We start from the raw sequence: 20,902 nt of genomic DNA on the forward strand, positions 1-20,902 counted from the left end.
AATGCAAGGGTGTGGGTTTTGGCAGACTTCAGGGAAGACATGCCAGATGAGCCTGGGAGACTCCAGCTTAATCTGGATTCAGGAGATATCTCTTCGGGCCAGCTAGTAATTGTAGGATAAGCCTAATGAGTCTTCACAGGATGAAGAGAGTAACGTGCCAAGGTAGCAATCGATGTCCTCATTCGAGAGGATGATGAAGCTGGTGCTCAGAGAAGGGGGGAACTTGGCCACAGCAAGGAGGTGTGCACCCAGGCGGAACCCCCAGATCCGGCCATTTGAGCTCAGGGAGGCCACTGGTGTGGCTTGTCCCTGTGGCAGGGGCCGAGGCACGCAGCCCACCCTGATTCCTGCGGGGGCCTGACTTGGGAAGTGCCATCTGGTAGCTTTGAGACTCACCAAACCAAATTGCACTGGAGAGAGGAAGGACACCTTCCTTCATCCACCCCCCACCCCCGCCGGATTCCCACATACCCTGACCCCTTTCTCTGGATTTCGGAGCCATTTCCAGAGTCCCGCTCATATGACCTCATTCGAAGTGCACTGTGGACGAGCTGCCATCTGCAGCTGCTACCACAGCAGCCAAGGGCTTTATCTCCCGAGTACCTCCCTTCCTTTGGAACTTGGGGGCCCTCTACTCCCCACTTGCACACCACAGACCTTTGCTGAGGATTGTGGGGACCCTCACTCAGTTTGCAGCACGTTGTAGCCATCCCTGTCCTCTCAATACCTCCCTTGCAACTCAGCTTGTGAGCTCCTTTGGAGCAGCGTGGCCCACCTGGCTGCAACGGCAGAGACACAGCTGACAGTGAAACAACAGCTTCGATCTGACAGCCGGAAAGCTCTGTCAAAAGGGACCTCCCTCTTCACACCGTAGAGGCTGTAGGAGCCGCCAGGGTTTGGGAACCAGTGCTGGGGCCAAAATGACTCCACAGCTGTTTTCCTTCCTGGGGAGGGTTCTGGCTCGAGTGGGAATGGCTCAAGTCTCCTAAGGTTCTGAAAGCCCACTGTGTGCAGATTCACGGTACACAGAGAGGAGAAGGTGGAGTCCTGCCTTGGAGGTGGTCACAGCTCACGGATGAGCCAGGCAGGCAGGCAGGCAGGCAGGGCATGAGAACACCTGAGCTGCCTTCATGAGTGAATGGTGTGGGGGCAGAGGAAGAGAAGCCGGTCTGCTCCCTCATGTGGTGCCCAGGGCAGGTTGTCCCCAGAGGAAACCCTTACGACGGTGAGGACTCTCACTGCTGTTTCCCAAGGGGTTCCGTCGGTGCGTGTCTTCCCCGGAGCGGTCAGGCCGTCTCTAAAGTACACTGGCCATGGGCATTGCCTCTCCTTGGAACTTCCCATGTGTTTCTCTTTTGTATGGAACAGTGATTTTTCTAGAGGGGTTCTGGGCCACAAGGTTGTTGGGTCATTTGCTAGCCTTCTGTCGTGAAGAACGCTTTCCTGGGCGTTGGGGTGGTTTGTTGTTCCAGCTCCCTTTCTTGGCTTCTTTTGGGAGTTGGTGCAACAAGAGGAGCTCAGCCTCTGCCTTCTGGCTGAGATGTCACCCTTCAAACAGCAATGCCTGCCTGGAGATAATGATGGCATTTGCCAAAAGGGCTTCGTTTGGCACATGATATCTTGAAAGGACGTACACCGTCCTTTCAGCTATCAAAGGCTAGTTCAAATGACATAAAAATGAGAACTCTCCAATGGAGTCTTACAGTAGGTGGAGAGTCCGAAAAAAACTCCTTCAGTCATTTCACTGAGAGTCATTGATTGGGGACACCAAGAATATAGGAAGGAATGCAGAAAGAAAAGATGAAATTGTGGTCAGGATCGGGGGGAGGGATGAACAGGGCGTGCTTGCCTTGAACCCAGGCTTTGTTGGCGGGTGGGGAATAAAGATCGAACGGGTCTGAAACTACAGAGTGGTGATGGTAACACAGTATCACCAGAGTTACACAACAGTGTTCCCAAATTGCAACAATGATGAAAAAGTTTACTAATCCCAACTTAACGAACAAAAATAGACGAAACCATACAAAAAGTAAAACATCACCAGAAAGGTGGAAACAAACCAAATGCAAAGCAGTTCAGGGGAAAGGAACTCCATGTCCCCTGGGGGCAGACCGAGTTGCCGGCGTCCACGGTGAGCAGACAGGGATGGAGGTGGCAGAGCCGACCGCTCCCCTGGACATGGTGTTTCCGGCAAGGGCTCTGGGTCTCTGTCCAGAGCGGGGGCTCGTTCTTCCTGCAGGGGCGGGTGAGTCATCGTCGGCGTCTGGGTGTTGCGCGGGAGCCAGGGCAGGCTCTCCCTGCCGAGGCGGTGGCTCCTCCTCTGCCTCGGGTTCTCCTGCCAAAGCCCGAGCAGGTACAGGTGCACGTGGAGGTGGAGGTTCTGGCTGAGGGGGTGGGACATCAGTGCCTGGGGCTGGGGGTCCTGCAGGCACGGAGATCCGATCTGCCCCGTGTGCTGGCCAGTACCCAGCTGGCCTGGTGTCTCTGCGAGGGCAAGTCTCGGTTCTCCATCTACCCTCGGTGGATCCCTGGGTCCTGCACCTGGAGCCACCACCTCTGTAGGCACAGGTCTGGGAAGTGGAGCCTGGTTCCAGTTGGAGGCCAGTGCTAGAGCTGGGGGAGAAGCAAAGTTTGCCCACAGGCCAGCCTTGGCATGTGCGTATCCCGGGACAGAAAGCTTCCAAGAGATTCCCAAAGAATACCCAGGGTCGGATGTCTTTTGGGACTAAAGTGTGCAAGATGGGGGTGGGGGTGTGAGGCCAGCGCTTGCTGCAGGCCCAGCAGCATCTTTCGGGGACTCGTCCCTGTGTAGCTCAGCACCCCCTCCCCACACACTCCCGTGCACCAGCCCCAGCGTCCTCACCTCTGTGCTCTGGCGTGCTGGGCTCCAGGTCCTCCTGCTGCCTCAGAGGCCGGGGTTCTCGGGACTCTGGGTCGGAGCCGGGTGTGCTGAGCTCCGTGGCAGCCTCAGACTGGGCCGCCGGGTGTATCCTGGGCGGTGTCTCGGCAGCAGGCCTTCCCCGCCTCCGCTTCGCCCCCGGTGGGGCTGATGCCTCCGTGGGCACGCTCACCTGGAGCCTGCACTGGGCCTCACGGGCGGGGGGGTGGTGCTCCGACCCCTCCCTCCGGGAGGTGGACGGGGTGTCCCCGTCCTCGGCCTCATCACGTGGGAAGCTCTGCAACGACAGTGACCGTCAGCCAGCCGTGCTGGGAGTTTTCCGAGCTGGGCCTGGCCAGTGGAGCCGCTGCTTCTGCCTGCTCGAACTTCTCTTCCCAGAAGGGTCAGAGACGTGTGTCTGCTCAGATCCCCACCCGGGAGGAAAGAGACCCACCTGAGGGTGTGAGGTCAGCCTGGGCGGCCGGCGCTGCCCGCACTCTCCCCATCCCAGCCAGCCTGCTCTCCCCTGGGGTGTGGACACAACTTGTCCGCAGGCTTCTGACCCCACATCCGCCTGGGCTTCCTTGAGGGAGACACACCCCGAGAAACCCGCATCCACACACACAGGCAAAGGACCCGGTGTTTCCGGGTGGCATGGGAGAGGTGGCCTGGCCCGGCCTGGGGCTCCCCGTGTTACCTTTCTGTTTCTCCGGGCAGAGGGCCAGAGGCCTCTCGGTGGTGCCCTGAGCCAACGTCGACAGGGTGCCCACGCACACTGCCTGTGAGCTCTCCTGAGGCCCCGGACTCTGGGCAGGGGCAAACAGCAGAACATCCTGGCAGCAAGAGATCTGGCTGGGGGCTCCTCTCCGCTCTGGAGGCCTGGATACCCGGGTTGCGGGTTCTGTTGGGATCTGTTGCCGGCAGGTGACATCATTTCCTGGGGTTCGTGCGGAGGTCCCTTCCCCAAAACTTCCCAAGGGAATCTCTGGGTTTCTGACTGCTCGACCACCCCCCTTAGGCCATGTGCAGGCACAGTGACAGCCACACAGCTCAGCCCACAGCCCTGGGGAGGCCTGGGTGCAGCCAGGGCCTGAGCTCCGAGGACCCCGCTGCTCTCAGACCAGGCTCCTTCTTCTCATAAGTGGTGTGGCCCTGGACAAGCATATGCCCCTCAGGGTTTCCCCAGTCTCTCCATCTGCAGAGTGGGGGTCATTCTCCCATCTGTTTCCTAGGTCTGTCGGCCTACGAGCGGCTCCATGCCTCTCCACCTGGGGCCGATATCACGTGGAGCTTGTGCGCTGAGACTTCAGAAAGAAAGACTCCATCCAGGGCTGACACAGCACAGAATGGGGCAGAACGAGGCCTGGATGCGCCGTGGTACCCAGGAAAAGGCACTGCCCCTCCTGACTGTTTTGAGACCCCGCATCCAAGTTGGAGGCCCGAAAGGAAGACTCGAAGGTCTCCCTCTCTTATAGAAAAGAGTAGCCAACTTTCTGGTCCTCTGTTTCCATTGAGATTCTGTTCAAGTGTCCCAGCTCGGCTTCTGCGGGTGGCTGATCTTCTAATGGCTCCCTGCGTTCTTGTCTTTTCCTTTCCAAACCTTCCGTCCTTTTCCCCCTTCTGCGGTGGATGGGCGCTGTCATTGCTTCTACCTTCGAGACAGATTGATGAAAAGTCTGGACCGTCGACTCCTTTCCTCTCTTTGGTTCTGTGTCTCTCTCTGGCTGTGTCCCTCTCTTTTCCTTTCTCGATTCAGTCTGTGTCTTCCTCTTTCTCTCTCGTGTGTGGATGGATGGATGCTAGGAATGCACATGTATATGATTAGATGAGGGTTATGTTTTAGGGATGGGTTAGAGGGAGAGAAAGGCTTTAGGTCGGAGTTGGTCATGGGGGAAGGGTCAAGGGTGGTGGTGGTGTTTCTTGGAATCTGAGTGCTGTGCATTCTTTGTCTCTTTCCATATGAACCCCTTCTCAGATACACCACTTGCAAGGAGTCTCTCATGTTCCATTTCCTATCTTTTGCATCTGTGAATGCTTAGCTTCTCTGTTGTGAAGAGGTTCCATTGGATGGAAACCCATTGGTGTACTTCGTTTCCCTCTTTCCCTTACTTGAAGAGACCCATTTCTACCTCCGCCCAGCAAATGGCAAGGAGACTCTGATGTTAAGGAGCCTTTGACCTACGCTTCTTTCTAGCTATCTCATGACATCAGTCTTTAGGGTGAGGTTTTTCCCCGATATTGAGGTGGTGTGACATCAAAACCAATAGCGTTCTTCAGATGTAGCTGTCTGGTTTTCCCATGGCCATTCATTGAAGAGGCTTTCTTGTTCGCATTTGGATATTCTCCCCTTCTGTGTCAGAGATGAGTTGACCATGGATGCCTGGGTTTGTTTCTGGACCCTCAACTTTATTCCATCGATCTGGATCTGTGTGTGTTGTTGTATTCCCAATAGCATACTGTCCTGCTGCTGCCGCTGCGGCTAAGTCACTTCAGTCGTGTCTGACTCTGCGCGACCCCATGGCCTGCAGCCTACCAGGCTCCTCCGTCCAGGGCATTTTCCAGGCAAGAGTACTGGCGTGGGTCGCCATCGCCTTCTCCGATACTCTCCTGAGGATCCTAGTTTGGTCGTCTAATTTCCTTTCACACAACCTTGGATGTCCGTATCGGGGCTTTTTCGTCGGATTGTATTGACAATTTAGGCTCTTTTCTGTTTCCGTAACCCCTTTTGCAATTCTTTGTTCGGTGCGACAATGCATTGGCATTTTGGGAGGAATAGCGTCCAAGCTGTGGATTGCCTTGTGGGGCTGTGACATCATTTTCCCAATAGGAATTCTTTCAAGCCCTGAGCACAGCTTCTCTTTCCAGTGATTGGTGTGGGCTTGATCTTCCTTCTTCCATCTCTCGCCGTTTTGTGAGAACAGGTCCTTCCTTCCCTTCTGGGTTAGATGGACTCGTGGGTATCACTTCAGTGAATGGCATTGTCAGTGGGGGTGATAATTCCCTTCTCATTGGAAGACTTTGCTGTGAGTATTAGAAATGCAAGTGATTTCTCTTCCCCTTCCTCCCTGTCCATCTCTCAGAGCCACCGGGAAACAGAGGCCTCATCCAGGGTCACACAGGCCTGAGCGAGTGCAACTAGACTGTTGTTTCTTCAGGCCCTCAGTGCTGGACATCATCCGGGATACTCTGTGTGTGTCTTCCTCAGTCTGGTGTCCCTTCAGACCTTTCCCTAGTTTTCACAGGCTTGTTGTGTTGGTGTTCTTTGTCTGTTTGGAGACACATCCTTGAGAAGCTTTGTGTTTCCACTCATTCGTCTCGCGATGTATGACCTGTCTTTTGCTTTTGTAATGAGGTCTTTCCCACAGTAGATATCTTTGATTTTGCAAAGTCCACTGTATTCTCTGGGTTGTTTTGTGGACTGCCTTTTAGTTTTGTGTGTGAAGACTCAAAGCACGTGTCCGGTTTCTGCTCATTGTTCTTCTAGATTTGTGACAAGTTTTCATGGAAACTTTGTCTAGGGATAACTGGAAGTGAACTCGGTGTAAGGTGTCAAGTCTCCATCTCCATTCATGTCATGCCCTGCAGTTTCCAATTCCCTGTTCCTGAGTGGTTTTGGAGACCTTGTGGGAAGTTTGGTTGCATGGGAGTTTGCATTTCCACCTTGAGTAGATTCCCACTGTTCTGCCCTCAGGGACACTGTCAAGGGGGAGTGAGGAGCAGCCTGCACTTCCAGCAGTGACCACACGGTGGGGCGAGTGCTGCTCTCCCCTCTGGGAGCCCCAGGCCACAGGCATCCCAGTGAGGAGCCAGCTCTGTGCTCGGCTGAAAGGAGTTAGACTCTCAGGAGCCTCTGAGCCCTTGCCTTTGGATCACCCAGGGTGGGCATTTACTGTGACAGAAAAAAATTGCCCTGAATTCCATGGACGGAAGAGCCTGGCTGTGTAGAGTTCGTGAGTTGCCGTGAATCAGACACAACTGAGGACACAAAAACTCAATAGACTAAAACACTTTTGGGGGGTGGGGGGAGTGAAAGGGGGTGATGTGGGGTTTTTTTGTCGTATATAACAGCCAAGGGAAATCTAGTTTAAACCTAAATTCACATAGATGGGAAAGGTATAGCTCTCCGTCACCCTATTAAAAAAAAAAAAACTACTTAACTTTTCTGAAAGTTTATTTAGTAGCTTCCTTGAGCAGTTCATTGTGAAGCATTTTTTTTTTTTTTTCTGTGACATCGGCCTCATTAAAAAGTACGGTTTGCCTTTACTGGATAATTTTGTTCATTGGTTTGTTAGGGAATCTTGGTAATATTTGAGTTTCCTGGGGAGCATGGTCACATGACCTGGCCCTGGCCAATCGGTGCGTTCCACCTCCCTGGCCACTGTGATTGGCTCCGGACTGGGGCAGTGCCCAATCGGGGCCCAGGGCCGGGCCTCACGTTGGAAGCCAGGGGAAGACGAGCTCTCGTCCTGCTGGGGTAGGGGAAGGGGTGGGGCCGGGGGAGGTCAGGCTCCAGCAGTGGGAGGGGCTTGAGGTCCACCTGTGGCAGTTGGTGACCTTCCTGCTCCCCTCAGGGCAGAGCCGCCGGCCTGAGAATGAGGGCGCTGCTGAGCCCAGGGGCTGGGATGGCCCGTTGCTGCTGTGGTCCCAGAGCTCCACCCGAGACCTGACGGAGGCCGTCTGCCCGTGAGTCCTCTCCCGCTTGTCTGTCAGCTTGTTTGAACCATGCTGGGTTTTCTGCCCAGCCGGCTCAGGGGAGTCCCTGGAAATGCAAGGGTGTGGGTTTTGGCAGACTTCAGGGAAGACATGCCAGATGAGCCTGGGAGACTCCAGCTTAATCTGGATTCAGGAGATATCTCTTCGGGCCAGCTAGTAATTGTAGGATAAGCCTAATGAGTCTTCACAGGATGAAGAGAGTAACGTGCCAAGGTAGCAATCGATGTCCTCATTCGAGAGGATGATGAAGCTGGTGCTCAGAGAAGGGGGGAACTTGGCCACAGCAAGGAGGTGTGCACCCAGACGGAACCCCCAGATCCGGCCATTTGAGCTCAGGGAGGCCACTGGTGTGGCTTGTCCCTGTGGCAGGGGCCGAGGCACGCAGCCCACCCTGATTCCTGCGGGGGCCTGACTTGGGAAGTGCCATCTGGTAGCTTTGAGACTCACCAAACCAAATTGCACTGGAGAGAGGAAGGACACCTTCCTTCATCCACCCCCCACCCCCGCCGGATTCCCACATACCCTGACCCCTTTCTCTGGATTTCGGAGCCATTTCCAGAGTCCCGCTCATATGACCTCATTCGAAGTGCACTGTGGACGAGCTGCCATCTGCAGCTGCTACCACAGCAGCCAAGGGCTTTATCTCCCGAGTACCTCCCTTCCTTTGGAACTTGGGGGCCCTCTACTCCCCACTTGCACACCACAGACCTTTGCTGAGGATTGTGGGGACCCTCACTCAGTTTGGAGCACGTTGTAGCCATCCCTGTCCTCTCAATACCTCCCTTGCAACTCAGCTTGTGAGCTCCTTTGGAGCAGCGTGGCCCACCTGGCTGCAACGGCAGAGACACAGCTGACAGTGAAACAACAGCTTCGATCTGACAGCCGGAAAGCTCTGTCAAAAGGGACCTCCCTCTTCACACCGTAGAGGCTGTAGGAGCCGCCAGGGTTTGGGAACCAGTGCTGGGGCCAAAATGACTCCACAGCTGTTTTCCTTCCTGGGGAGGGTTCTGGCTCGAGTGGGAATGGCTCAAGTCTCCTAAGGTTCTGAAAGCCCACTGTGTGCAGATTCACGGTACACAGAGAGGAGAAGGTGGAGTCCTGCCTTGGAGGTGGTCACAGCTCACGGATGAGCCAGGCAGGCAGGCAGGCAGGCAGGGCATGAGAACACCTGAGCTGCCTTCATGAGTGAATGGTGTGGGGGCAGAGGAAGAGAAGCCGGTCTGCTCCCTCATGTGGTGCCCAGGGCAGGTTGTCCCCAGAGGAAACCCTTACGACGGTGAGGACTCTCACTGCTGTTTCCCAAGGGGTTCCGTCGGTGCGTGTCTTCCCCGGAGCGGTCAGGCCGTCTCTAAAGTACACTGGCCATGGGCATTGCCTCTCCTTGGAACTTCCCATGTGTTTCTCTTTTGTATGGAACAGTGATTTTTCTAGAGGGGTTCTGGGCCACAAGGTTGTTGGGTCATTTGCTAGCCTTCTGTCGTGAAGAACGCTTTCCTGGGCGTTGGGGTGGTTTGTTGTTCCAGCTCCCTTTCTTGGCTTCTTTTGGGAGCTGGTGCAACAAGAGGAGCTCAGCCTCTGCCTTCTGGCTGAGATGTCACCCTTCAAACAGCAATGCCTGCCTGGAGATAATGATGGCATTTGCCAAAAGGGCTTCGTTTGGCACATGATATCTTGAAAGGACGTACACCGTCCTTTCAGCTATCAAAGGCTAGTTCAAATGACATAAAAATGAGAACTCTCCAATGGAGTCTTACAGTAGGTGGAGAGTCCGAAAAAAACTCCTTCAGTCATTTCACTGAGAGTCATTGATTGGGGACACCAAGAATATAGGAAGGAATGCAGAAAGAAAAGATGAAATTGTGGTCAGGATCGGGGGGAGGGATGAACAGGGCGTGCTTGCCTTGAACCCAGGCTTTGTTGGCGGGTGGGGAATAAAGATCGAACGGGTCTGAAACTACAGAGTGGTGATGGTAACACAGTATCACCAGAGTTACACAACAGTGTTCCCAAATTGCAACAATGATGAAAAAGTTTACTAATCCCAACTTAACGAACAAAAATAGACGAAACCATACAAAAAGTAAAACATCACCAGAAAGGTGGAAACAAACCAAATGCAAAGCAGTTCAGGGGAAAGGAACTCCATGTCCCCTGGGGGCAGACCGAGTTGCCGGCGTCCACGGTGAGCAGACAGGGATGGAGGCGGCAGAGCCGACCGCTCCCCTGGACATGGTGTTTCCGGCAAGGGCTCTGGGTCTCTGTCCAGAGCGGGGGCTCGTTCTTCCTGCAGGGGCGGGTGAGTCATCGTCGGCGTCTGGGTGTTGCGCGGGAGCCAGGGCAGGCTCTCCCTGCCGAGGCGGTGGCTCCTCCTCTGCCTCGGGTTCTCCTGCCAAAGCCCGAGCAGGTACAGGTGCACGTGGAGGTGGAGGTTCTGGCTGAGGGGGTGGGACATCAGTGCCTGGGGCTGGGGGTCCTGCAGGCACGGAGATCCGATCTGCCCCGTGTGCTGGCCAGTACCCAGCTGGCCTGGTGTCTCTGCGAGGGCAAGTCTCGGTTCTCCATCTACCCTCGGTGGATCCCTGGGTCCTGCACCTGGAGCCACCACCTCTGTAGGCACAGGTCTGGGAAGTGGAGCCTGGTTCCAGTTGGAGGCCAGTGCTAGAGCTGGGGGAGAAGCAAAGTTTGCCCACAGGCCAGCCTTGGCATGTGCGTATCCCGGGACAGAAAGCTTCCAAGAGATTCCCAAAGAATACCCAGGGTCGGATGTCTTTTGGGACTGAAGTGTGCAAGATGGGGGTGGGGGTGTGAGGCCAGCGCTTGCTGCAGGCCCAGCAGCATCTTTCGGGGACTCGTCCCTGTGTAGCTCAGCACCCCCTCCCCACACACTCCCGTGCACCAGCCCCAGCGTCCTCACCTCTGTGCTCTGGCGTGCTGGGCTCCAGGTCCTCCTGCTGCCTCAGAGGCCGGGGTTCTCGGGACTCTGGGTCGGAGCCGGGTGTGCTGAGCTCCGTGGCAGCCTCAGACTGGGCCGCCGGGTGTATCCTGGGCGGTGTCTCGGCAGCAGGCCTTCCCCGCCTCCGCTTCGCCCCCGGTGGGGCTGATGCCTCCGTGGGCACGCTCACCTGGAGCCTGCACTGGGCCTCACGGGCGGGGGGGTGGTGCTCCGACCCCTCCCTCCGGGAGGTGGACGGGGTGTCCCCGTCCTCGGCCTCATCACGTGGGAAGCTCTGCAACGACAGTGACCGTCAGCCAGCCGTGCTGGGAGTTTTCCGAGCTGGGCCTGGCCAGTGGAGCCGCTGCTTCTGCCTGCTCGAACTTCTCTTGCCAGAAGGGTCAGAGACGTGTGTCTGCTCAGATCCCCACCCGGGAGGAAAGAGACCCACCTGAGGGTGTGAGGTCAGCCTGGGCGGCCGGCGCTGCCCGCACTCTCCCCATCCCAGCCAGCCTGCTCTCCCCTGGGGTGTGGACACAACTTGTCCGCAGGCTTCTGACCCCACATCCGCCTGGGCTTCCTTGAGGGAGACACACCCCGAGAAACCCGCATCCACACACACAGGCAAAGGACCCGGTGTTTCCGGGTGGCATGGGAGAGGTGGCCTGGCCCGGCCTGGGGCTCCCCGTGTTACCTTTCTGTTTCTCCGGGCAGAGGGCCAGAGGCCTCTCGGGGGTGCCCTGATCCAACGTCGACAGGGTGCCCACGCACACTGCCTGTGAGCTCTCCTGAGGCCCCGGACTCTGGGCAGGGGCAAACAGCAGAACATCCTGGCAGCAAGAGATCTGGCTGGGGGCTCCTCTCCGCTCTGGAGGCCTGGATACCCGGGTTGCGGGTTCTGTTGGGATCTGTTGCCGGCAGGTGACATCATTTCCTGGGGTTCGTGCGGAGGTCCCTTCCCCAAAACTTCCCAAGGGAATCTCTGGGTTTCTGACTGCTCGACCACCCCCCTTAGGCCATGTGCAGGCACAGTGACAGCCACACAGCTCAGCCCACAGCCCTGGGGAGGCCTGGGTGCAGCCAGGGCCTGAGCTCCGAGGACCCCGCTGCTCTCAGACCAGGCTCCTTCTTCTCATAAGTGGTGTGGCCCTGGACAAGCATATGCCCCTCAGGGTTTCCCCAGTCTCTCCATCTGCAGAGTGGGGGTCATTCTCCCATCTGTTTCCTAGGTCTGTCGGCCTACGAGCGGCTCCATGCCTCTCCACCTGGGGCCGATATCACGTGGAGCTTGTGCGCTGAGACTTCAGAAAGAAAGACTCCATCCAGGGCTGACACAGCACAGAATGGGGCAGAACGAGGCCTGGATGCGCCGTGGTACCCAGGAAAAGGCACTGCCCCTCCTGACTGTTTTGAGACCCCGCATCCAAGTTGGAGGCCCGAAAGGAAGACTCGAAGGTCTCCCTCTCTTATAGAAAAGAGTAGCCAACTTTCTGGTCCTCTGTTTCCATTGAGATTCTGTTCAAGTGTCCCAGCTCGGCTTCTGCGGGTGGCTGATCTTCTAATGGCTCCCTGCGTTCTTGTCTTTTCCTTTCCAAACCTTCCGTCCTTTTCCCCCTTCTGGGGTGGATGGGCGCTGTCATTGCTTCTACCTTCGAGACAGATTGATGAAAAGTCTGGACCGTCGACTCCTTTCCTCTCTTTGGTTCTGTGTCTCTCTCTGGCTGTGTCCCTCTCTTTTCCTTTCTCGATTCAGTCTGTGTCTTCCTCTTTCTCTCTCGTGTGTGGATGGATGGATGCTAGGAATGCACATGTATATGATTAGATGAGGGTTATGTTTTAGGGATGGGTTAGAGGGAGAGAAAGGCTTTAGGTCGGAGTTGGTCATGGGGGAAGGGTCAAGGGTGGTGGTGGTGTTTCTTGGAATCTGAGTGCTGTGCATTCTTTGTCTCTTTCCATATGAACCCCTTCTCAGATACACCACTTGCAAGGAGTCTCTCATGTTCCATTTCCTATCTTTTGCATCTGTGAATGCTTAGCTTCTCTGTTGTGAAGAGGTTCCATTGGATGGAAACCCATTGGTGTACTTCGTTTCCCTCTTTCCCTTACTTGAAGAGACCCATTTCTACCTCCGCCCAGCAAATGGCAAGGAGACTCTGATGTTAAGGAGCCTTTGACCTACGCTTCTTTCTAGCTATCTCATGACATCAGTCTTTAGGGTGAGGTTTTTCCCCGATATTGAGGTGGTGTGACATCAAAACCAATAGCGTTCTTCAGATGTAGCTGTCTGGTTTTCCCATGGCCATTCATTGAAGAGGCTTTCTTGTTCGCATTTGGATATTCTCCCCTTCTGTGTCAGAGATGAGTTGACCATGGATGCCTGGGTTTGTTTCTGGACCCTCAACTTTATTCCATCGATCTGGATCTGTGTGTGTTGTTGTATTCCCAATAGCATACTGTCCTGCTGCTGCCGCTGCGGCTAAGTCACTTCAGTCGTGTCTGACTCTGCGCGACCCCATGGCCTGCAGCCTACCAGGCTCCTCCGTCCAGGGCATTTTCCAGGCAAGAGTACTGGCGTGGGTCGCCATCGCCTTCTCCGATACTCTCCTGAGGATCCTAGTTTGGTCGTCTAATTTCCTTTCACACAACCTTGGATGTCCGTATCGGGGCTTTTTCGTCGGATTGTATTGACAATTTAGGCTCTTTTCTGTTTCCGTAACCCCTTTTGCAATTCTTTGTTCGGTGCGACAATGCATTGGCATTTTGGGAGGAATAGCGTCCAAGCTGTGGATTGCCTTGTGGGGCTGTGACATCATTTTCCCAATAGGAATTCTTTCAAGCCCTGAGCACAGCTTCTCTTTCCAGTGATTGGTGTGGGCTTGATCTTCCTTCTTCCATCTCTCGCCGTTTTGTGAGAACAGGTCCTTCCTTCCCTTCTGGGTTAGATGGACTCGTGGGTATCACTTCAGTGAATGGCATTGTCAGTGGGGGTGATAATTCCCTTCTCATTGGAAGACTTTGCTGTGAGTATTAGAAATGCAAGTGATTTCTCTTCCCCTTCCTCCCTGTCCATCTCTCAGAGCCACCGGGAAACAGAGGCCTCATCCAGGGTCACACAGGCCTGAGCGAGTGCAACTAGACTGTTGTTTCTTCAGGCCCTCAGTGCTGGACATCATCCGGGATACTCTGTGTGTGTCTTCCTCAGTCTGGTGTCCCTTCAGACCTTTCCCTAGTTTTCACAGGCTTGTTGTGTTGGTGTTCTTTGTCTGTTTGGAGACACATCCTTGAGAAGCTTTGTGTTTCCACTCATTCGTCTCGCGATGTATGACCTGTCTTTTGCTTTTGTAATGAGGTCTTTCCCACAGTAGATATCTTTGATTTTGCAAAGTCCACTGTATTCTCTGGGTTGTTTTGTGGACTGCCTTTTAGTTTTGTGTGTGAAGACTCAAAGCACGTGTCCGGTTTCTGCTCATTGTTCTTCTAGATTTGTGACAAGTTTTCATGGAAACTTTGTCTAGGGATAACTGGAAGTGAACTCGGTGTAAGGTGTCAAGTCTCCATCTCCATTCATGTCATGCCCTGCAGTTTCCAATTCCCTGTTCCTGAGTGGTTTTGGAGACCTTGTGGGAAGTTTGGTTGCATGGGAGTTTGCATTTCCACCTTGAGTAGATTCCCACTGTTCTGCCCTCAGGGACACTGTCAAGGGGGAGTGAGGAGCAGCCTGCACTTCCAGCAGTGACCACACGGTGGGGCGAGTGCTGCTCTCCCCTCTGGGAGCCCCAGGCCACAGGCATCCCAGTGAGGAGCCAGCTCTGTGCTCGGCTGAAAGGAGTTAGACTCTCAGGAGCCTCTGAGCCCTTGCCTTTGGATCACCCAGGGTGGGCATTTACTGTGACAGAAAAAAATTGCCCTGAATTCCATGGACGGAAGAGCCTGGCTGTGTAGAGTTCGTGAGTTGCCGTGAATCAGACACAACTGAGGACACAAAAACTCAATAGACTAAAACACTTTTGGGGGGTGGGGGGAGTGAAAGGGGGTGATGTGGGGTTTTTTTGTCGTATATAATAGCCAAGGGAAATCTAGTTTAAACCTAAATTCACATAGATGGGAAAGGTATAGCTCTCCGTCACCCTATTAAAAAAAAAAAAAAACTACTTAACTTTTCTGAAAGTTTATTTAGTAGCTTCCTTGAGCAGTTCATTGTGAAGCATTTTTTTTTTTTTTCTGTGACATCGGCCTCATTAAATAGTACGGTTTGCCTTTACTGGATAATTTTGTTCATTGGTTTGTTAGGGAATCTTGGTAATATTTGAGTTTCCTGGGGAGCATGGTCACATGACCTGGCCCTGGCCAATCGGTGCGTTCCACCTCCCTGGCCACTGTGATTGGCTCCGGACTGGGGCAGTGTCCAATCGGGGCCCAGGGCCGGGCCTCACGTTGGAAGCCAGGGGAAGACGAGCTCTCGTCCTGCTGGGGTAGGGGAAGGGGTGGGGCCGGGGGAGGTCAGGCTCCAGCAGTGGGAGGGGCTTGAGGTCCACCTGCGGCAGTTGGTGACCTTCCTGCTCCCCTCAGGGCAGAGCCGCCGGCCTGAGAATGAGGGCGCTGCTGAGCCCAGGGGCTGTGATGGCCCGTTGCTGCTGTGGTCCCAGAGCTCCACCCGAGACCTGACGGAGGCCGTCTGCCCGTGAGTCCTCTCCCGCTTGTCTGTCAGCTTGTTTGAACCATGCTGGGTTTTCTGCCCAGCCGGCTCAGGGGAGTCCCTGGAAATGCAAGGGTGTGGGTTTTGGCAGACTTCAGGGAAGACATGCCAGATGAGCCTGGGAGACTCCAGCTTAATCTGGATTCAGGAGATATCTCTTCGGGCCAGCTAGTAATTGTAGGATAAGCCTAATGAGTCTTCACAGGATGAAGAGAGTAACGTGCCAAGGTAGCAATCGATGTCCTCATTCGAGAGGATGATGAAGCTGGTGCTCAGAGAAGGGGGGAACTTGGCCACAGCAAGGAGGTGTGCACCCAGACGGAACCCCCAGATCCGGCCATTTGAGCTCAGGGAGGCCACTGGTGTGGCTTGTCCCTGTGGCAGGGGCCGAGGCACGCAGCCCACCCTGATTCCTGCGGGGGCCTGACTTGGGAAGTGCCATCTGGTAGCTTTGAGACTCACCAAACCAAATTGCACTGGAGAGAGGAAGGACACCTTCCTTCATCCACCCCCCACCCCCGCCGGATTCCCACATACCCTGACCCCTTTCTCTGGATTTCGGAGCCATTTCCAGAGTCCCGCTCATATGACCTCATTTGAAGTGCACTGTGGACGAGCTGCCATCTGCAGCTGCTACCACAGCAGCCAAGGGCTTTATCTCCCGAGTACCTCCCTTCCTTTGGAACTTGGGGGCCCTCTACTCCCCACTTGCACACCACAGACCTTTGCTGAGGATTGTGGGGACCCTCACTCAGTTTGCAGCACGTTGTAGCCATCCCTGTCCTCTCAATACCTCCCTTGCAACTCAGCTTGTGAGCTCCTTTGGAGCAGCGTGGCCCACCTGGCTGCAACGGCAGAGACACAGCTGACAGTGAAACAACAGCTTCGATCTGACAGCCGGAAAGCTCTGTCAAAAGGGACCTCCCTCTTCACACCGTAGAGGCTGTAGGAGCCGCCAGGGTTTGGGAACCAGTGCTGGGGCCAAAATGACTCCACAGCTGTTTTCCTTCCTGGGGAGGGTTCTGGCTCGAGTGGGAATGGCTCAAGTCTCCTAAGGTTCTGAAAGCCCACTGTGTGCAGATTCACGGTACACAGAGAGGAGAAGGTGGAGTCCTGCCTTGGAGGTGGTCACAGCTCACGGATGAGCCAGGCAGGCAGGCAGGCAGGCAGGGCATGAGAACACCTGAGCTGCCTTCATGAGTGAGTGGTGTGGGGGCAGAGGAAGAGAAGCCGGTCTGCTCCCTCATGTGGTGCCCAGGGCAGGTTGTCCCCAGAGGAAACCCTTACGACGGTGAGGACTCTCACTGCTGTTTCCCAAGGGGTTCCGTCGGTGCGTGTCTTCCCCGGAGCGGTCAGGCCGTCTCTAAAGTACACTGGCCATGGGCATTGCCTCTCCTTGGAACTTCCCATGTGTTTCTCTTTTGTATGGAACAGTGATTTTTCTAGAGGGGTTCTGGGCCACAAGGTTGTTGGGTCATTTGCTAGCCTTCTGTCGTGAAGAACGCTTTCCTGGGCGTTGGGGTGGTTTGTTGTTCCAGCTCCCTTTCTTGGCTTCTTTTGGGAGCTGGTGCAACAAGAGGAGCTCAGCCTCTGCCTTCTGGCTGAGATGTCACCCTTCAAACAGCAATGCCTGAATGGAGATAATGATGGCATTTGCCAAAAGGGCTTCGTTTGGCACATGATATCTTGAAAGGACGTACACCGTCCTTTCAGCTATCAAAGGCTAGTTCAAATGACATAAAAATGAGAACTCTCCAATGGAGTCTTACAGTAGGTGGAGAGTCCGAAAAAAACTCCTTCAGTCATCTCACTGAGAGTCATTGATTGGGGACACCAAGAATATAGGAAGGAATGCAGAAAGAAAAGATGAAATTGTGGTCAGGATCGGGGGGAGGGATGAACAGGGCGTGCTTGCCTTGAATCCAGGCTTTGTTGGCGGGTGGGGCATAAAGATCGAACGGGTCTGAAACTACAGAGTGGTGATGGTAACACAGTATCACCAGAGTTACACAACAGTGTTCCCAAATTGCAACAATGATGAAAAAGTTTACTAATCCCAACTTAACCAACAAAAATAGACGAAACCATACAAAAAGTAAAACATCACCAGAAAGGTGGAAACAAACCAAATGCAAATCAGTTCAGGGGAAAGGAACTCCATGTCCCCTGGGGGCAGACCGAGTTGCCGGCGTCCACGGTGAGCAGACAGGGATGGAGGCGGCAGAGCCGACCGCTCCCCTGGACATGGTGTTTCCGGCAAGGGCTCTGGGTCTCTGTCCAGAGCGGGGGCTCGTTCTTCCTGCAGGGGCGGGTGAGTCATCGGCGGCGTCTGGGTGTTGCGCGGGAGCCAGGGCAGGCTCTCCCTGCCGAGGCGGTGACTCCTCCTCTGCCTCGGGTTCTCCTGCCAAAGCCCGAGCAGGTACAGGTGCACGTGGAGGTGGAGGTTCTGGCTGAGGGGGTGGGACATCAGTGCCTGGGGCTGGGGGTCCTGCAGGCACGGAGATCCGATCTGCCCGGTGTGCTGGCCAGTACCCAGCTGGCCTGGTGTCTCTGCGAGGGCAAGTCTCGGTTCTCCATCTACCCTCGGTGGATCCCTGGGTCCTGCACCTGGAGCCACCACCTCTGTAGGCACAGGTCTGGGAAGTGGAGCCTGGTTCCAGTTGGAGGCCAGTGCTAGAGCTGGGGGAGAAGCAAAGTTTGCCCACAGGCCAGCCTTGGCATGTGCGTATCCCGGGACAGAAAGCTTCCAAGAGATTCCCAAAGAATACCCAGGGTCGGATGTCTTTTGGGACTGAAGTGTGCAAGATGGGGGTGGGGGTGTGAGGCCAGCGCTTGCTGCAGGCCCAGCAGCATCTTTCGGGGACTCGTCCCTGTGTAGCTCAGCACCCCCTCCCCACACACTCCCGTGCACCAGCCCCAGCGTCCTCACCTCTGTGCTCTGGCGTGCTGGGCTCCAGGTCCTCCTGCTGCCTCAGAGGCCGGGGTTCTCGGGACTCTGGGTCGGAGCCGGGTGTGCTGAGCTCCGTGGCAGCCTCAGACTGGGCCGCCGGGTGTATCCTGGGCGGTGTCTCGGCAGCAGGCCTTCCCCGCCTCCGCTTCGCCCCCGGTGGGGCTGATGCCTCCGTGGGCACGCTCACCTGGAGCCTGCACTGGGCCTCACGGGCGGGGGGGTGGTGCTCCGACCCCTCCCTCCGGGAGGTGGACGGGGTGTCCCCGTCCTCGGCCTCATCACGTGGGAAGCTCTGCAACGACAGTGACCGTCAGCCAGCCGTGCTGGGAGTTTTCCGAGCTGGACCTGGCCAGTGGAGCCGCTGCTTCTGCCTGCTCGAACTTCTCTTCCCAGAAGGGTCAGAGACGTGTGTCTGCTCAGATCCCCACCCGGGAGGAAAGAGACCCACCTGAGGGTGTGAGGTCAGCCTGGGCGGCCGGCGCTGCCCGCACTCTCCCCATCCCAGCCAGCCTGCTCTCCCCTGGGGTGTGGACACAACTTGTCCGCAGGCTTCTGACCCCACATCCGCCTGGGCTTCCTTGAGGGAGACACACCCCGAGAAACCCGCATCCACACACACAGGCAAAGGACCCGGTGTTTCCGGGTGGCATGGGAGAGGTGGCCTGGCCCGGCCTGGGGCTCCCCGTGTTACCTTTCTGTTTCTCCGGGCAGAGGGCCAGAGGCCTCTCGGGGGTGCCCTGAGCCAACGTCGACAGGGTGCCCGCGCACACTGCCTGTGAGCTCTCCTGAGGCCCCGGCCTCTGGGCAGGGGCAAACAGCAGAACATCCTGGCAGCAAGAGATCTGGCTGGGGGCTCCTCTCCGCTCTGGAGGCCTGGATACCCGGGTTGCGGGTTCTGTTGGGTTCTGTTGCCGGCAGGTGACATCATTTCCTGGGGTTCGTGCGGAGGTCCCTTCCCCAAAACTTCCCAAGGGAGTCTCTGGGTTTCTGACTGCTCGACCACCCCCCTTAGGCCATGTGCAGGCACAGTGACAGCCACACAGCCCAGCCCACAGCCCTGGGGAGGCCTGGGTGCAGCCAGGGCCTGAGCTCCGAGGACCCCGCTGCTCTCAGACCAGGCTCCTTCTTCTCATAAGTGGTGTGGCCCTGGACAAGCATATGCCCCTCAGGGTTTCCCCAGTCTCTCCATCTGCAGAGTGGGGGTCATTCTCCCATCTGTTTCCTAGGTCTGTCGGCCTACGAGCGGCTCCATACCTCTCCACCTGGGGCCGATATCACGTGGAGCTTGTGCGCTGAGACTTCAGAAAGAAAGACTCCATCCAGGGCTGACACAGCACAGAATGGGGCAGAACGAGGCCTGGATGCGCCGTGGTACCCAGGAAAAGGCACTGCCCCTCCTGACTGTTTTGAGACCCCGCATCCAAGTTGGAGGCCCGAAAGGAAGACTCGAAGGTCTCCCTCTCTTATAGAAAAGAGTAGCCAAATTTCTGGTCCTCTGTTTCCATTGAAATTCTGTTCAAGTGTCCCAGCTCGGCTTCTGCGGGTGGCTGAGCTTCTAATGGCTCCCTGCGTTCTTGTCTTTTCCTCTCCAAACCTTCCGTCCTTTTCCCCCTTCTGGGGTGGATGGGCGCTGTCATTGCTTCTACCTTCGAGACAGATTGATGAAAAGTCTGGACCGTCGACTCCTTTCCTCTCTTTGGTTCCGTGTCTCTCTCTGGCTGTGTCCCTCTCTTTTCCTTTCTCGATTCAGTCTGTGTCTTCCTCTTTCTCTCTCGTGTGTGGATGGATGGATGCTAGGAATGCACATGTATATGATTAGATGAGGGTTATGTTTTAGGCATGGGTTAGAGGGAGAGAAAGGCTTTAGGTCGGAGTTGGTCATGGGGGAAGGGTCAAGGGTGGTGGTGGTGTTTCTTGGAATCTGCGTGCTGTGCATTCTTCGTCTCTTTCCATATGAACCCCTTCTCAGATACACCACTTGCAAGGAGTCTCTCATGTTCCGTTTCCTATCTTTTGCATCTGTGAATGCTTAGCTTCTCTGTTGTGAAGAGGTTCCATTGGATGGAAACCCATTGGTGTACTTCGTTTCCCTCTTTCCCTTACTTGAAGAGACCCATTTCTACCTCCGCCCAGCAAATGGCAAGGAGACTCTGATGTTAAGGAGCCTTTGACCTACGCTTCTTTCTAGCTATCTCATGACATCAGTCTTTAGGGTGAGGTTTTTCCCCGATATTGAGGTGGTGTGACATCAAAACCAATAGAGTTCTTCAGATGTAGCTGTCTGGTTTTCCCATGGCCATTTATTGAAGAGGCTTTCTTGTTCGCATTTGGATATTCTCCCCTTCTGTGTCAGAGATGAGTTGACCATGGATGCCGGGGTTTGTTTCTGGACCCTCAACTTTATTCCATCGATCTGGATCTGTGTGTGTTGTTGTATTCCCAATAGCATACTGTCCTGCTGCTGCCGCTGCGGCTAAGTCACTTCAGTCGTGTCTGACTCTGCGCGACCCCATGGCCTGCAGCCTACCAGGCTCCTCCGTCCAGGGCATTTTCCAGGCAAGAGTACTGGCGTGGGTCGCCATCGCCTTCTCCGATACTCTCCTGAGGATCCTAGTTTGGTCGTCTAATTTCCTTTCACACAACCTTGGATGTCCGTATCGGGGCTTTTTCGTCGGATTGTATTGACAATTTAGGCTCTTTTCTGTTTCCGTAACCCCTTTTGCAATTCTTTGT

The 20,902-nt window shown here is 55.4% G+C and overlaps 1 protein-coding gene and 1 long non-coding RNA gene across 2 annotated transcripts in view; one reads left to right on the forward strand and one right to left on the reverse strand.

The window, feature by feature from the left end:
• The window catches only part of LOC145529707 (uncharacterized), a 1,704,434-nt gene that overhangs the window by 1,276,437 nt on the left and 407,095 nt on the right, over window positions 1-20,902 (forward strand). Inside the window, exons 163-164 of the long non-coding RNA XR_014071296.1 lie at window positions 7,450-7,561; window positions 15,093-15,204. This is a non-coding gene — a long non-coding RNA (uncharacterized LOC145529707). The remainder of the gene's footprint in view (window positions 1-7,449; window positions 7,562-15,092; window positions 15,205-20,902) is intronic.
• On the reverse strand, window positions 17,238-19,017 carry LOC145529594 (uncharacterized). Its single transcript, XM_081550181.1, has 3 exons — window positions 18,861-19,017; window positions 18,149-18,461; window positions 17,238-17,898 (listed from the first exon to the last, which is right to left on the reverse strand). Exons 1-3 carry the CDS (start codon window positions 18,993-18,995, stop codon window positions 17,270-17,272), a joined length of 1,077 nt encoding a protein of 358 aa, XP_081406307.1. The 5' UTR covers window positions 18,996-19,017; the 3' UTR covers window positions 17,238-17,269.

Source organism: Giraffa tippelskirchi, chromosome 12, assembly GCF_054371585.1.
Source record: "Giraffa tippelskirchi isolate mGirTip1 chromosome 12, T2T-mGirTip1v1.2.pri, whole genome shotgun sequence".
Lineage (NCBI taxonomy): Eukaryota > Metazoa > Chordata > Mammalia > Artiodactyla > Giraffidae > Giraffa > Giraffa tippelskirchi.

Coding starts and splice junctions, on each gene's coding strand:
- LOC145529594 (XM_081550181.1), bottom strand. CDS start 18,995: ATGTTCTGCTGTTTGCCCCTGCCCAGAGGCCGGGGCCTCAGGAGAGCT. Junction 18,462..18,860: donor CTGCCCGGAGAAACAGAAAG/GTAACACGGGGA, acceptor CTGTCGTTGCAG/AGCTTCCCACGTGATGAGGC. Junction 17,899..18,148: donor CAGCACGCCAGAGCACAGAG/GTGAGGACGCTG, acceptor CTTCTCCCCCAG/CTCTAGCACTGGCCTCCAAC.